Consider the following 17,030-nt stretch of genomic DNA (forward strand, 5'->3'; position numbering starts at 1 on the left):
TCATGTCAAATTTTCTTCACCTCCTTTGCAATACAAACTCACCTTTATCCTCAGTTGTGTGCCCCACCTAGAGATTTTAAACCTTGGTTACTTCTGATTTCTATGATAATTTAGGAATTGGTCAGTTCCCTGTGGGGTAACTCAAACTTCTGTTTGCGGAAATTAGCAATCACCTTACAATCTGAATATTTACCCCAACCAAAATGACTTTACCTGGTGCATCCTGGAAACTCCAAATGCAGGCAAAAATCCATGTCAATGCGGCTTAGCCAAATAGGGAGCAGCACAGCAGGAAGAGCATAGTTATGAAACAGATATGTAAGAATCAGTGTGGAACGCGGCAAAATAGAGAGTAATAATAATAAATTGAATTTAATTAGTTCTCCTCTGGTCTTCATTACTGCTATCACCATCTTTTGCTTTTCCAGTTCATCAGGCATAAGCACAGATGCTATTGCTACTTCCTACATATTTAAAAGACAAAGCCCACCCTCTCCTCAGCCTTAGACATTTCCTCTTAACTCCCTCATTCATTACACCATCCAGTTTAAAATTACCCTTCTGTATTATAAAACCCACCATAAAGGGAGATCAGCCTCTGCCACAATTTTCCTCTCTCTCTTTCATTATTAGCGGGCATTTTCTGGAGTATTTCTGATGTCGGTGAGTCTTCCCTACAGCTCTGACTTTATCCTTGTGCCCCATTTGTTCTGACTCATTTCAAACATCAGCTGAAAACAGATCCTCTCTCCCTAGCTTCTGCCTGTTAATTTCTCCTTCCCTCTGTTATTATTTAGCTATAACCATATTATTTAACTCTAGACCATTTCATGGGTGCAATAAGTATGAAAGGTTCTGCATAAAGTAAAGTATTGTAGTAGACAATTTGTCATGTAGTACAACAGTTAACGAGCATTTTAAATGTGGTTGGTCTGACTTGCTGAAAACAGACTGTTACCAAGCCTCTCATTTTATGAAAACTGAACAATACGTTTGTTTACTCCTCTGGAGAAAATGCTAAAAACCGGAACTGTCTCATTGTCTGTCTTTCTCGTCTGTGCATGTAGATTTGTGAGCGTATCGCACCTACTGACACACACAAATCATTGAACAATATAAAAATCTTCCATAATGAAGCTCTGAGATCTGTCGCTGGTGAAGGTTGTAGTGTCACTCAGGGACTCGTTGGCAAACTTTAAGACGAGATGGATTCTTGAGAATGAAAGAGCTAACATCTATCAGCCATAATTGAGCAAATTAATAGCTTTGTGAAGTCCCTTCTTTGGTTAGCATCCCATGAAATGACAATAAATGTGGCAGAGTTTCACTTACAGCCTTTTCTTTTCTTTTCGCTGTAGTTTGTGTACAATGTGTAATGGCAGTGAAACAAAGGGGCTTCCTCTACAAAATCAGCAGAAATTTAGTATTGAAACAAAGATATAAAAGGTGAAGACGGAAGAGTGTTCACCTTCCCCTCTGGTACTGACTTTGAAAGAAGATTTCTTTGTATTTAGACACCAGTTTTGCCCCTGGTGTTGTCTCAGTCACAGGAGGAATCAGTAGGGAGCCAGCGATGGGATCTGGAAGCCTTGATTTCTACTCCCCCATCTCTGAGTAGGCACTTTATGGCCCTTTTCTTCCCACTTCTCCACTATTTCTGGACATCAATGGCTATACTGCTGCATTTGCTGCAGAAAGAACCACTGGCAAGTTTTCCTTGAAACAGGGACTTTGCTCTGTGCTTGCTACCAGAGGAAGAAAATCTTAGGAAGAAAGTGTAATAGCCTCCACTGGAAGAATTAGCAAGAGGGTGCTCTCCACTCCTGTTACCAGAGGAAGAGAAAAGCCAGTTTGGGCCACCGTAATTATGGGCAGTTCTCCATATTTTGGACAACTCAATACACTTGCTTTGTTTGTGCTCTGAAGTGTAAATAAGATAGTTAATTGTTGGCATCAATGTCTCTACAAAGGACATCATAGAAACCGTTCAAGATACAGCCAGCATGAAGGTGCTGCTGCAAGCAGGATCGGGTCGTTGCTATTTAAAGCAAAGCAGTACATCACAGTACTCATCAAACTGAGTGTTATAACTAAACAGAGAAGAGAAATTGGGGCCTGAATACAGATCCAGAGACACTAATCCCTAGTGTGGCACAGTATTCTGTCATACTCCCAGGCACATACCTTAACTTATTCTGCTTTATTCTGGAAGAGAAAGCTACCCTAAGAAATCAAGTTAGCTCTTTGAGTCTGTCTCCTTAAAGCTTTTCCTTCAGCTTTAAAATAGTATTTGTTTATCTTTCCCACCCACTATCTAGTTTTTTTGTTTGGTTTTTTTTTTTCCCCCTTAAAGGACAGCAGTATTCAAGTATTCATCTCATCACACCATTTACAGAGCAAAACAAGGTTATGTTATTTGCTTTTACTTTTCTACTCTCTGAAATTTCCCAGGTCTTCCAGATCTGTTAAAAATAAACATCAGTGGGTCAGTCTTCTAAGAACATTCCTTTTTGTGGAACTTGCCTGGATTGTTTTTAAGGACTTCCTTCTGAGGGAAAAAGGAAAAGAAAGGAAAAAAAAGAAAGGAAAAAAAAAGAAAGGAAAAGAAATATCAATTTCTTACTGTTTTCACAACTGAACCAAATATTTCTCATGTCTGTCAAATGCTAGTGTGTTTGATCTGTGTACACTATGCACTTTGTTAAATGTACTTAGTTTCTAGTTGTAAGGACAGATGAAACAGTCACAGTCAGGGCTCCAGGAACATGCAGTCCTTGTGCATGGTGGGCTTTCCTTGCAGTTGAGTTCCTAGTTCTTCTAGGGTTAGAAGATGGTTCATTCTCTAATTTTTCTAGATGCTTTCATTTTTGTTTTGTTTTTCTCCACCTCAGATATTTATTATTTATGGAGGTACTTATTTATTGATTCTCTGGAGGAGAAAAACTGTTGAAAATAAACCAGTTTAAAAAATGAAACCATGTTTGTATCCCCGAAGTTTGTGTGCTAGCAGGAAGAGGAGAGATGGTTGATACTTAGTCCGTACAGCCAACATTATTTATTCATTATTTAGGAACATAAATGCATCTGTTTTTATCTTCACACCCATCAGTTTGTTCCTTTCCACACCACTTCCCACTCTGGATGCTCCAGAGCTTCACAACTCTTATGTTGACAGCCGCCTTCTCGTTTCCAGTATGTACGTCTTTATGGCCAGTTTACAAGCATTTGTCCTTGCGACAACTTTTTCAGTTAGTTTAAGTAGCTTGTCTCCCTCCCTGCTGTTTACTCCCCTGCTTTATTTATAGAGATTGGTCAAACCCTTTCTCAGCCTTCATTCTGGCAGTCTAAACCAGCCATGGCTAGCAGACACACAGACACATAAAATGAAACACGCCATCTTCAAAACATCTCTCATGGGACTTGAACTTAGTTTTGGTGGAACAAACACCATAGTCAAAATCTCCCAAACCATAGACCAGCTTTGAGACTTCATAATTCTGCTTTGTGACAGTAATATTGCTCCTTTCAGGCCTTCAGAAGCAGTAGCTACTTTTAAAGAGTTAATTGGAATATTTTCTCCTGACATCAGTGCAAGCTGGTCCAGTTCCTTCATGGAAAATATCATTAATCTGCAGAAAAAATGAGAAAGCTACAGGGTTGGTTTCACAAGGTTAAACCCTAGAGCAGGATGTCATGCAGGATCTGGCTCCTTCCTCCTTGCTTATGGGGTATGTTAGGAGAATTTAGAACTTGGCACAGGCAATAAAAGAATGTGATGGTGCAGAAGTTTATCCATTGTCATCCTCCTCCATTGTCCTGTCCTCTGTTGTTACAGCATTGGCTCCTATGTTGGGGAATTGCATTAGGGAAGCTACAGGTCTAATCCCTAAATTGTCTGGGCTAGGGCTAGGGCATATTGGTCCTGCATGTCATCGTCATTTCATGCATTCCCCTTTGCTAAGCACTGCTCAGCAGCAGGTGAAGACTGGTGCTTCACTCCTTCCAGAGGAGGGCCATTGCTAATTCTCCTGTGGTCTCAGATTTGTGCACCCATGATTCAAAGACAAGATGGTATTCACATTTCATTTGTACAGCAGCCCCAAGGAAGGTGATATTCTGGACCAGTCTGGCCTTCCTAATATGACTAGCATTACACTTACATACTATTTGTAAGCTAGGGCTAAGCTGCAGGACGTCCTTTCCTCTGAAACCTGAGATATTTTCTCTGTTCTCTCAGCTTCCCTGTCAGCTTGCTTTTGGCAAAGTTAGAGTGCATGAAGAAGAAAAAGATCTTCCAATTATATCCTCACTGTCTGCTGCTCAGGGGGGCAAACACATGTCTTATGCATTATGATTCAGAAACCTGCTTGCACATTTTTTTACCAGCTTCTGAATTCTCTGTATCGATCTGTCAGTTTCAGGAAAAACAAAAAGACCTGAATGAGGATTATGGTCCAATGCAAGATGTGTTTGGGCAGTACTTCAGGGTAAAAGCTTCCTCCCACCAAAGAGCCAGAAAACTTACTAGCAGCCCCAGTTTTGTCCTTATGAAGAAAAATCAGTCATCGATTTCACGGCAAGAATATTGATGAATAAACTGTGGTCTCCAATTAAATTTTATTTAAACGTCGCTTGTTCTGGAATCAGAATCAAAAGAAAAATCCAGTTGCATTTGGTTTAAGTTCATTTTTGCTTTTGGCCTCCAAAAATAGTATGCTGAATCCATAATGTTCTCAGCATTGAAGGAAGGTGACATCCAGAAATCTGCTAGGAGCTCCTGAGTCAACATGACCTTTCTTTTATATCAGAACCTCCAAAAAACTTTTCTATGTCCTTTTTTCTGACCTGCTTTAGGAAGCATTCCCCAGTGTGATCCACATCCCTATTGTCTGTACAGAGCAGACAAGGGCAAATGATCACCTTGAAGCTCACCAGTGTCTCTGTGGGAAGGGACTAGTTGCTTTGGGTCTGGGAGAGAGCCCTGCAGTACGGACGATGGAAGGACTGAAACATGGGGATGAAACCTAAAGTGATGGTTGCTGCACTTACAGTGAGATGCTGACACTGCTGAAACAACACAATGGAGCCATATTTTGTCACACCTCTATTCGTTCTTTCCTTAGCAGATTTCCAGCGTCAGGCTAGAGGCAGTCATCTGGCACAAGAGCTGTATAAATGACAGAGAAATTCCCCATCAGCTATTTTTGGGAAAAATCAATTCTCTCTGTATTCGAGAAGCTCTGAGCTTGCTAAGCTCCCTACCTTTTAACTGCAAATTGCTCTAAATATTTTCCCCTTATCATCAATACAGCACAGGGAAGCAAATCCAGTCTGAGGCTGAGCTGGTATATTTTCAGGCCAGTTTAAGCCAGCTGGTTTATTCATTTATTTTTACCTATATGTGCAAAACCCTGCCTCTCTTGAAAGACATGGAAGTCCTGTTTTGATATCATAGAGAACAGTCCAGCCCAGAAAGGTCCAAACTCAGCCAACTGGTGAGCATTTATGTCACCTATTGTATTCACAGAGAGGGATGGATGCTGGCACTCCTGCCAGATGCTCTGTTGCTGGTAACCCAAAAACAGGCAGCCATGAAGTAGGCTGCCATAAAGTGAACACAGAGAGGCGGGGTCAGGAGCAAGAAGTTTTGGGTCCAAACCTGATCGAGTTGAGAGGAATGAGGGCAAAGAGTGACCCAAAGATTCTTTGTAATCAGTGGGTATGATTTTAACATCCACTTTATTCAAACTGGGCCAAATTTCTTCTAGCAGGGGCGCATCTCCTGGGGAATGGTTGCGGGAGACTAAAACACCAGTAATTGCTGTTGCCAAGTCAATCAAGCAGGCGTTGTATGAGCTGCTTGGCATTGTACAAGACACAAAATGGCTTGTCTTCAAACTGCTATAGTAATTTTCATCAAAACTGTGCTTCTGACTCAACACACTGTACTTAACACAATTTATGACAATATTTCTCCCTCAATAGCTTTTTGTAGAGTGTGTGCAACCTATTCTGCAGACTGCTGGTTTTCTTACTTAGCATCTATTTTATGGTCTGCATTTTAAATTCCTTTAAGTGCAGGCAGTTGAGGAACAAGTTTCTGAGAGAGAGAGATATGATTACTCAATCCCAATTCCCTCATGCAGTGTCTGTATACTCTTTATAGGCCAGTACCTTCTCTCCCAGAGACTGCGGCATTTCAGAAGCAGACAGAACAATCTCAGTCTATATAAATCACTTAAAATTATAATGTTCTGTGAGATTATTCCATATATAAGATGGAGTGTTGATATTGATATGACAGTAACTTTTAGCTGAGATCACAGACCTCTCATACTGGCATTACCCAAATCCATAGGGAGAATTTGTTCCTGCTTCAGAAAGCTTGCATTGTAAATAGCTGTATGAGATAAAGAATGGAGGAATAAACAAAGACAACCACAGAAGATACATCTACCTTGTCAAATAACTCCCACATCTTGGTCCCCTGATCATCCACATTGCGTAAATATTAATTCTCTGCCTTTTCTTTTTCTTTTTTTTTTTTTTAATGAACCAACTAGTCCACTCTTTTTGGAGTGAACCGACTAGTTCACTCCAAAATGAAACCTGGTTGTCTGTGGGATGAATCACCTCTGTCTGTATGGAAACACACCAGGTTTAGCTCCTTGCACCATCCAGAGCCCTCCAACACTCCTCTAGACTTGCACTGTCAGCCTCTAATGTCAAGGCATATAATCCATCCTCATACAATCATGCCATAAAACCCCACTCTGGTGGGCAGAGGCAGAGTTTTCATGTGTTTCAGGCTGCTGTGATGTGAAGAAAAAAAACACACAAAAAATCGATAATTATATCTTAGAGCTACAGAGGCACCTTGGTAAGTCCAGAGCCACATGCTATGACCCATGGACCCTGCTGATCCATTTCAGCAGAGCCAGTCCAGGACAGTGTAGATAGAGCTACTCTGTACCATGTAGTCAAAATCCCAGAGCAGACATTTTTTAGCAGCGTAAAGATAACCATAATATAGTCCTGTGGAAGAAAATTTATTAAACTCCCAGTGTCCTTCTCCCAGCTCCAGCTTTCTTGCCACTAAGTCCAGCTTGGGGAAAGGGGGATGAAGGGAAGATCTAAGTCTAACATCTTCCCAGTGGGTCATCGCAACATGAAAAGCCTGAACTGCCACCAACAAGCAGGATTAGCACTGTAGGAGAAAGCCAGCCACACTGATGACGTCTGACAATACAACGTACAGGAAAAGTCAAATATGGCAAAGCACATCTTCAGACATTTGGAGTACTCTAACTTGTGCATAACTGATTACTTTCAGAGCTGAAAAACTGTATTCTGATTATGACATTAGCACAGCTTCAGGTTCATAAGTCAGCGGATGATTGTTCTTAGGTGAACTCCAGAGGTCGTACAACAGAAGCAAACCTGAATCCTTTGGCTGAAGTATCAGCCGTGTCCTCAGCATGGTCCATACAATCAGAGCATGTTGATTAGCAGAGGTGACAGGAGCAGTGGGAACATGAAAACACCAGATTAAAAAGGAGTCTGTCACAAAGATTTGGTTATGCTTTTCCACATCACATATATGCTCCCAGCCCCTGGGTGCCTTAAGGGTGAGGCATTCACTTTTAATCAGATGGTCTTGTGCAAAGCCCAGGAATCACTTAAACCCCCCCAAACTCCTGTGTAATTCATTGGCTTTTCCTAGCCCTCTATACCCAGCAGCTTGCTGTAGATCTTGGATGAAGACATTAAAGGCTTTAGGGGGTGTTCTGTGATGTGGTGATCTGTACTGTGTGAGGTCTGTCTTTAAACTCATGAAACAATGTAACAGGCTGCACCAGCAAAAGATAAAACTTAGTTGGATGGCCTAGGAAGACAGCTTCTTTTCTGGTACTTACAAAAGCCTAGTAGGAAATCCGGGAGATCTTGTGGCCAGAAGTCTTCAGGTTAACTGTGTGTCTCATGATGCTATATTATTATTTGTAATAAAACTTTATTTTAGCCATTGATGTACATGAACAATGTGGCCATGTACATTAGACAGATGCTTGTCTTCCTTGCCATTAATTTCATTTCATTAATTTCATTTGGCTTTTCTTACAAGAATAATTCACACTTGTAAAACGTCTTCCATCTGTCTCACCTGCTTATTTAAGATGCAGAGAGACAAGAGGTTTTCAAACCTTCACAAAACAGAAGCATAAGCTGTAATTTAGGAAAACTACTTAGTAGTCCATGACACAAAATGCTCAACTCTCCTTTTCTGTCCCTTCTCCTCCTCTCACAGTGCTGTGCTGTCTTAGCTCTCCCAGCTTCCCTTCCCCCTCTCCTTCCCCTCTCTCTCTTACTTGCCTGACTTTCCTTATCCCAATAACAATTCTGTCGCGCTCTTGCTCAAAATGATATAGCTTGTTCTTCTCTTCTCTCTTGCTTTATTCGCAAGTCCTCCCAGGCTTCTGATCATTTTCTTCGCCTATTCCTGCCTCCTCCTCCTCTTCTAGCTGCTGTATTTTATTTCATTGCACTTCGTTTCATATCATTTCATTTTTGAGGCAATACAGCCAAACTTGAACACAATATTCATGGTGAGGGCATCTCGTTAAATGATATAATGGCATTGTGCTACTTTCAGCATTATTCTCAGTTCCATGCTTTCTGTACAATATGATTTTCTTTTCTTTTGTAACTGCCATTATGGATGTAGCAGATATATTCATGGAAATGTCCACATTTGGACCCTGAACAGAAGAATTTGAGAGTATCAAAGAGGTTACTGCAGGCAGCTGTACTACAAGCTCAGAGATGTAGTTCAGCAGGCAAACTCTTCACTCTTATTTTCCATGGTAACATTGGTAGAATGGCTGTCTGGCTGTATAGAAATCTTAGGCTGAATAGTTCTGTTTTGTTTTGTTTTGTTTTTCATTGTAGGGGAGTTGGAGGTCTAGGGAAGAAAGATTCCTCATCGCTACAGAAATAATCTGGATCTGAGTTCAGGTCAGTTCCTGGCACAGAAAGATATTGAATAAGATGCTTTGCCTCACTGTGCTTTTATTCTCCATCAACAAAACAATATTTCCTAACCTAACTTCTTATTCACTGGGATGGAAGCTCTCTTGAGCTTGAGAGGAGCTGTTCCTTGAATATTAAACAGCTTTCTTGAGGCCTTCTTCCCTCTAGGGTCTTATCCCATGAGACTCTTCCCAGCAGACCTTTGGCCTCTTCACTTCACTGTTCAGTGCCGTGGGGCTTCTGTCCCGCGTGGTAGGATGCTGTGGGATGTGCAGTGTAGATGTGATGTGAGCACGTGAGCACACAGCTCGGGGGCCAACAGTGTGAACATGGACAGGACATTACTGAGGGGACCCTCTCTAGGGCTGGCCTCATAAGTGACTGCTCTGTGAGCAAAGATGCGTTAATCTCTTCTCCTGGGTTAGGGAAATAAGAGGCAGGAACTTGTTACACAGTCAAGTCTAAATTAATCTTAATGAATTAATAATGACAGCCAGTGGGCAAAGGATGTTATTTGGAAAGATCAGCAGGAGCATGTTGAGTTCTGCTGAGCAAGGCAGAAGGCAGCATGGTTTGGGCTGCTTCAAAGAAAACCGAGGTTTCCAGGAAATTGTAATGCTGTGGTCCAGTGGAAGCAGAGATGAAAATCTGGACATACTGGGGCAGAAAGGTCTAGAATTACTGCATGCATAAGCCTTGCTTTTTTTTTTTGGCTTTTTTTTTTCTTTTTAAGAAACTTGGAGCCTACAGCATTGTATTCAGGTTGACTTTATCAACTTGTAAAGGCAAATTTCTGCCAGCTGCACATCTGGCAGGGAGATCAAGTCTCCTCAGAGGAGATTTGGTTTATACTTCCTCCTTGAAAGTGACATAGGGACACACTGTGGCACCATGTCAACATGGACATTTTCATACAGCTCTTAAAGTCATTTCCCTTGTCAAGCCTGCTGTATGCTCTCCCTCTTACTGTGTGTTAAACCTGTTCCCACAGCAAGCAGTTTTCCACTTCTAGCATCAGTTTTATCACAGCTGGTATGTGCAATTAAAGCCTAAGCACAGCCAATCAATTCTGTCTTCACAGAGCTTTCCTGGTTACTTCAAACAGTTTGAGAACAAAGTTTATATAAAAAGATTCCCTTAATCCCTCCTATTCCTTGCTACATATGTTAGGCTATTTTTCATATTGTGTTCATGAAAAACATTAGTGATTTAAAAATATAGTAGACTTGTACTTCCTCAGGACAGTTGGAGCAGTTAAGTTTCTTGTTTTCCCATATTAGTGCATTTAAGAATGCTCATATTATGAAAACATCCATCAACACTGCTTTTGTGGGTCCATGAATAGAGGGGAAGTTTGGAATGAAATAATCTTTATATTTCCACATTCTACTGTAAATCATTAAAGTTAGAGGAAATAGTTATCCATATATATAAATTTAGAGATCTTTTTTAACCATGGAAAATGCCCCTGTGCAACTGCTAACATCTCCTTTACCCTTTTACTCCATTCACCCAGAAAAGCACTTGTTAAATCTATAATATCTGCTGGAAAGAATATGTGGCTTATTCATCTGATACTGTGACTTGGAAGTTTTCTCCTGAGTGCCTCTGTCTTTGTACTCCACTATCCCAATTGCAGGAATTTATATCTGTCTCTACGGGATAAGGCTGGGGTTTAATTGCCATCGTTCCATGAAGAGGACACTCAAATAAAGTGGGGGGAAAAATGCATTTCAGCAGCAGCATGAGTTACGCACATTTAGAGGGAAAGTCAAGCATGTGTTTACCCCAGAGCTCCCCGTTCCCCAGCAGTCCTTGGCCTCTGATCCCTCCTCATCTGCTCCTGTTATTCCAGTTCTTGCCTATTTCTGATTCCTCCCTACCTTTGCACCCCCTTTTGTCCCTGTTATGTAAAAGCGGAGGTTATCTGATGATGTATTTGCCAAGTAACCCTATTTTTAGAGTAGTGTGGGCTATCGAGTACAAGCTAAGCATGTGAAAATAGAGCAAATGGAGTGTTTAAGGCAGAACAAAAATGATGCAACATCATCCAGTTTATCCAGTTCCTGCTGAAATAGGTAATTGCCATCTTTAGATGTCATTGGAAGTTCCTGATTAATATAGGAAATGGAATACTAAAAAGAAAGAGGTTGTTAAACCACAGGTTGCTTCACTCACTGATTTTGTGTCTTAATCTTCATTTAACTCTGAAAAACATGCATTTTTTCTGACTTCTTAGAGATCTTGTTTTAATACTCAAATACCTCAGCCCAGACCCTTAATTTTTACAAGACATAGAAGTTGTTTTATACCCAACTGCTTACACATTTAAGCCTCTGAATCCCTCAGCTGGTTTTAGTGCCACTCTGACAATGAAAAGGGCTAATTCAAGATCTATTCTTACATTTATAGCATCATAAAGAATGTTCAGAGTAAAGACTTAATTTGCATACATCATAAAAATAAACAAAATAATTTGCATAAAAGGCTGTGTATGTAGCAGTGCTTTGACTGAATGAGGAATCTTGGGAAATATGTTTGTAAGATGAGAGAGAGAGCGGGGGAGAAGAAGATGGCTTACTAAACGTAGGAAGGCTTTCAAGGGGTGGGATGCTCTGCTGCTTTATATTGCTAAATCCTTTGATATTTTGCAGTTTTGAGGCAGACATGAGCTATAAAGATCCCTGGGAATCCCTCGAGAGGTGCTAGGTGATATGTGGCAGCTTCAGGGATTCTCTGGGTTGAAAGGGGTAATCCGTGCGTTTCCCAGTCAAGTCTAGGATTGTACTGGTCTGACCAAAGCTTGAGAGAAATCCCAGTCGTTGGTTATGGATATTTAGCACGCATCATTTGTCATCTGTGTCTGATTCCCAGATTTCTCTCTGGTGTGATTCAGTATTACTCAAGTCAGTAGCCCACATTGGAAGTATGCTGATTTATTGTGCAAGGGGAGAATCTAGGTTGGTGGCATACCCTTATGGCATGATGTGGTGCCCGTTTAGGACTTTCTGGAATTTTACATCAAGAACATGGAAGATAACCCTGACAGCCTGCTGGTGGTGGCTGCATCACTTTTTACTGCCATAGCTACCTTTTTTTTAGAAAATAATTTTGCTTTATGTTTTGATTAATTCTGTTTGTAAGTATCATCCTCCATGGTGCTCAACTTGAAGCAAATTTGAAGCCAGAGGAGCACAAATTTAAAAGATACTAACAAGAACCAGCTTCCTACAGCTTTTAAAAGTGCTTGGCCCCTTTCCTGCTTTGGGGCTTTGAATATACCACTCCAGATCTTCCCAGTTCCCCAAGTCTTTCAGTTCTCTGTAAAATGAGGGTTGTCAGAGACTACACTGCACTCAGGAACAGTGTAAAAGGTGCTGTGCAAATACTATGGAAATATAGGTCTTGAGAGCTAAACGAAGCAGCCTAAAGAGTTACGTGACAGGTTGTGGCTGTCCTGTGGTCTCCTCTCATCCAGCTAATGAGTGTAAAGCAAAATTGGTATTGGGATGGAAGAGCCTCAGGAAATGTTTGAGTCCTATGCTTGAGTAGTTAATGTCTAAAGCTGGGGTGATTAGCTGGTGCTATGGGGAAAATCACTCAATACACATCAGGATTTCACAGCCCTCTCTGATCCTGCCCTCATGTAAAGGTTAATGGATCCATGAATTGCTGGACCACATAGACCTTACCCACGGACCCTGCTGACAAGGCAGCCCATGAGGACTGGAGGTCTAGTGCTTGTCTGCCCACCAGACCCCTGCCTGGGGTGTCCCTGAGGATTCAAGGGAGGGAAGACTACTGTCTGCATCATCATTAGCTGAAAATTTTTACCTGTATTTCAAAGGTTTAATTCATAATAAAGGCTGTGATTGTGTCTTCATGTTTGAGTAGTTTCAGAAGACTGTGTGTTATTAGGCATTAGAAATCCCACAGAAAGCAATTTGCAAGATTTGGAGTTTCTACTTGTCTTGGCCCAAATATTCATGTAGAGACCCCTCCTTCCCACCCTTTGCCTTGCAATATAAATGACAAGAAAAGTGCTGTGCTTCTCACGCTGGGGACACGCAATGTTAGCTACACACACACACACACACACACACACACACACACACACACACACAGACACAGGGACAGCTGCATTTCAGCAGAGAAGTAAAATATATATGGCTTGACATTCAGTTTTAACCCATTGGTATAAAACAGCTTGTTGTGGATTGTAGCGTGATTGCAGCACGATTGCAGCTGCAATGGCTGAGACTGGCATCTTTTGAAGCTGAGCTGCTGAGACTAGAGGAGTATAGAGAAATGATGGAACGTTGACGCCTGCCTCTGGTCCCCACCATTGAACAGATCTGGGTCCCAGGTCCCCCCAGTATCACAGGTCCAAGTTCTGGATTTCAGACTCTTGCAAATTAAAGAGCATCTTTCCTGACCTGTTGTTTCTCTCTGCTCTCAGCACCTGAGATCTTGGTGCTGTCAAAAGGAATCTTCATGAAGAAAATGGACAAAAAACAAAGGGATAAAGGGAGGGGGATGGCGAAGGGCAGTTGTGTGTGTGTGCTCCGCCGATTCATAAGACTTGTAAAAAATTTCATGCCATGCATAGCAAGCTTAGTTTGCTCTCCAGCACATGCCACTGTCTTTTTATATAGGCCAGCAATTTTGTGTCTGGTAATTGAAACGTTGTGCACTTGTAGGATTTTTTTTGCTGGGCGCGGTATCTTTTCAGCTTTGAAACAGAATCCCCTTTAGCTGATCGCCAGCAGCATGGTACAATGAACAAGACAGCCAATTTGGGTGTGATGCTGGCAACACCAGCTAGTAATTTATACCATATTACACAGCAGGGCAGGAGCAGCTAATGAAGTGCTACCTAAGTAAATAGTCATTTGTCCAGCTCCGATTAAACTTTTGGAACTATTTCCAGCAGAGCATATAGTGCTAATGAATCTCATTATTACAAATTGCCAAGCCGCGCCAAGTGTACGGGGAGGCCTTGCCAGTCAGCCCTCTGCGGCCACAAATCTTGCATCCATAACTTAGCACGGACATAGCTTGCACCACGAAGAAGAAGGATTCCTCGAGATGAGCTCTGTGAAGCCAGTCCGCTCAGATGCAGCATCCCTCTCTCCTCCTCTGCTATCTGCCTGTCATCCTGAATACCTCCATCCTTCCTCTCTTTCTGCCTGACCTCACTTTTACCGTCTGTTCTCACATTCTTCTCTCTCCAGGATTAGCTCTTCTTTGATTTTTTTAAAAGTTTTTTTTTTCCCCCCCTTCTCCATCTCTGCTGAGTCATACCAGAGAAACAGAAAATAAGAATATCCAGAACAATAGAGATCATCCCTTGTCCAGTTTTCCTGGCTTCTTTGCTAGAGATAATGCAGAAAAGATTAAGCCAAATAAGATCAGTCTGTGAGCTTTCTATCACTTTTTTTTTACTCTTCTTCACCTTATTAATATTGCAGATGTCGCACTCTATAATCTCATGCCTTAGCTTTACCCGGGCACGCAACTCTGCGTTGATTCGTTTATTTTAATCAAAGTTTCACCTCCTGATATTTTTCCCTGTCCAGGCTGGAATAGAGAAAATGAAATTTCAACAGAAAACACACACACAAATCGTTATTATTTGACCTCTGGAAAGAACTCATTTATTAAACATTTTTTCATCCCTTCAGGATATTCAGAGACATAGTTTCTTTGTGTGTTACTTTGGCAGTAATACTAGAGCATTTCCCCATGGGCTTCTCTAAGTGATCTCAACTGTACACTAATAGCCCTTTGCCTTTGGCTTTCATGAGTATAACACACACTTAGTCACAGGATCCCCTTTGAGTGAAGTGGGTTTTTTTAGGTGCAGCGGGTTTTTTTCATTTTTTTTTTCTGGGTTTTTTGTTTTTCTTTTTCTACACCTTACAAGAAGACAGTTTGTTACTGTTTCAGTGTGAAGTATAGGAGCCTTCTGCTGCAGCTCTGGAGTTTTAACAGATGGAGAATATTAAACCTTCATATATATATATCTATTTCAGAGTGTAAAAGGATTGATTGCCACAGAGCAAGACACTAAAAGCTGGTTGTTGGGTTTTCTCATACTGAAGGATGTTTTCCTCCTGATGGCAAATGGCTCCAGAAATACGTTGACATACTGATCATCTACTCATATCATTCTGGGTGGCGGATGCCCTTGTAGACAATTTAGAGATTGAAGGGCCTGGAAGTACATATTAAGGAAAATTAAAAATCCAATCAAAACAACATAATAAAAACAGGAACCAGAATTGCAATTGCTACACTAAGCACTAAATCTTGAATGGGGGTGTTTCAACAAGCTATTTGTCAAAGTTTAACAGAAGAAACCTTCTCCATTCCTGGGTGGAAAAGGGGATATTTCTGATGAAGGAGGACATGGGATCATGTTGTGAAGTGGTGTTGGTGGGCTCACATGGCCAAATTCAAGGGTTCCTGGGCCAGTAGGAATTTAAAAATGTTAGAATTGGTAGTGAGAATAATTTCCACAGCTTGAAGGTGGAGCAGTCTCTGGTCTTCACAGCAGCATGGGATGTGGGGCATTCCTAGTCCCCAGGTGTCAGATGGTGCCAGAAAACTTTTCATATTGGAGAGGGGAAAGATCTGGGCCTGTCGGGGAGGACTGGCTTGTTTGGTCATACTCGTCTTCTCTGTTCCCCTCAAAAGCTATATACTTTCACTATATTGAGTATCTGGACAATTTGTAGATAGGATCAGACCCAAGGGATCTGCATATACCAGTTTATGCCAGTGGAAAAATGACAATGCAAGTAGCCACCTTCCTGCCTTGCCCTACTTCCCAGATACAACCCCAACCTCAACCCAGTTGTCCTGCAAGACCAGCAGTTTGCTTCCACTGCCTGGGTGACAAGGCACTTGCCAGGGGCTGGAGTCAGTGTCTTCTCCATTTCAGTGCTGCTCAGCCACACACATGCCACATCTTTAAGGGGCGCAGGAGCAGGAGATCTATGTGCAGCACTGAGCCTAGCGATGATTTCTAAGTTTTCTTGGTTAAGCTCTCATTGTATCTCACCAGCCCACTCTTTCCCTCCACCCCACCCCTCCACAGCCAGTTCTTTCTCTAAATCTATTAATATCCAGTGATTTACCTACATATAAAGTATGTTACTTTCTGATTCCCACCAGGCGTATGGATGTCCCTTTTCAAGGGATTTATCAGCAATTACAAATAATTCAGTGTAACTAAGTTTTCCAAGACCTTCAATTATGCTCATTAGCTTGAAGCTAATGAGAGGTGGGATCAAATTTAAATCCACCAGCCTATAAATTTCGGGACAAAGAGGCTTTCTTAGGTCCACAGCTTTAACAACTGAATGTGAAACCAGTACAACAAGGCACTCTAGGTATTTGAGGCAAAGCTCCTCAGATTTTACTAGGAGCTTTGCATGAACTAGGATCATGAGTCAAGTTCTCATATTTTTACCCTAGACATTACTCAACTTAGTCTTGTCTGTTCCTGCTGCTATTTTAGATCCACAGGGGAGTAAAGTCTTAAAGGAACACCCTCTTCAAGGGAAATCACAGGGCAACACAAATATTAAGGTTCTGCTTCTGGGGAGAGAGGATATTTTTATCTGTGGGCTACCCAGGTACTTTCAGTTGCAGATGCATCAAGTGCTTTAGATAAGAATACATCTAGAAACTGCAAGTCCCGTGTCTCCTTAAAGCCCTCCTGGTTAGAGTTGTTGGGGAAAAAAACCCAAACCAACAAAAAAATGAAATACAACCCCCCCCAACAAAACAGAACATGGCAGCTGTGTCTATTTTAGTAGCTCCACTTCTGTTCATCAGGACCATTTCTGCAAGCTGATCTTTGCAATGCCATTTCTTCCTTCTACTCCCCATAGGAAAATCTCAAAATCCTCTCAAACATTTATACCCACATACATGCACACATGTGTATCTTCTGACACAGATTCTTTTGCTTAAAGATTAGAAATAGCTCAACA

The 17,030-nt window shown here is 41.5% G+C and overlaps 1 protein-coding gene across 9 annotated transcripts in view; it reads left to right on the forward strand.

Annotated features, from left to right (window-relative positions):
- Nucleotides 1-17,030, forward strand: part of TSNARE1 (t-SNARE domain containing 1) — a 500,311-nt gene that overhangs the window by 371,097 nt on the left and 112,184 nt on the right. Inside the window, exon 12 of one of the 9 annotated variants that reach the window (XM_087740350.1) lies at nucleotides 8,947-9,012. The exons of the other annotated variants lie outside the window; for them this stretch is intronic. Within the exon in view, the coding sequence (XP_087596476.1) occupies nucleotides 8,947-9,006 (60 nt within the window). The 3' untranslated portion in view covers nucleotides 9,007-9,012. The remainder of the gene's footprint in view (nucleotides 1-8,946; nucleotides 9,013-17,030) is intronic. 9 annotated transcript variants of the gene reach the window in all.

Source organism: Nipponia nippon, unplaced genomic scaffold, assembly GCF_047370975.1.
Source record: "Nipponia nippon isolate SJK-2023a ecotype South Korea unplaced genomic scaffold, ASM4737097v1 scaffold_1, whole genome shotgun sequence".
NCBI classification, from domain to species: Eukaryota; Metazoa; Chordata; class Aves; order Pelecaniformes; family Threskiornithidae; genus Nipponia; species Nipponia nippon.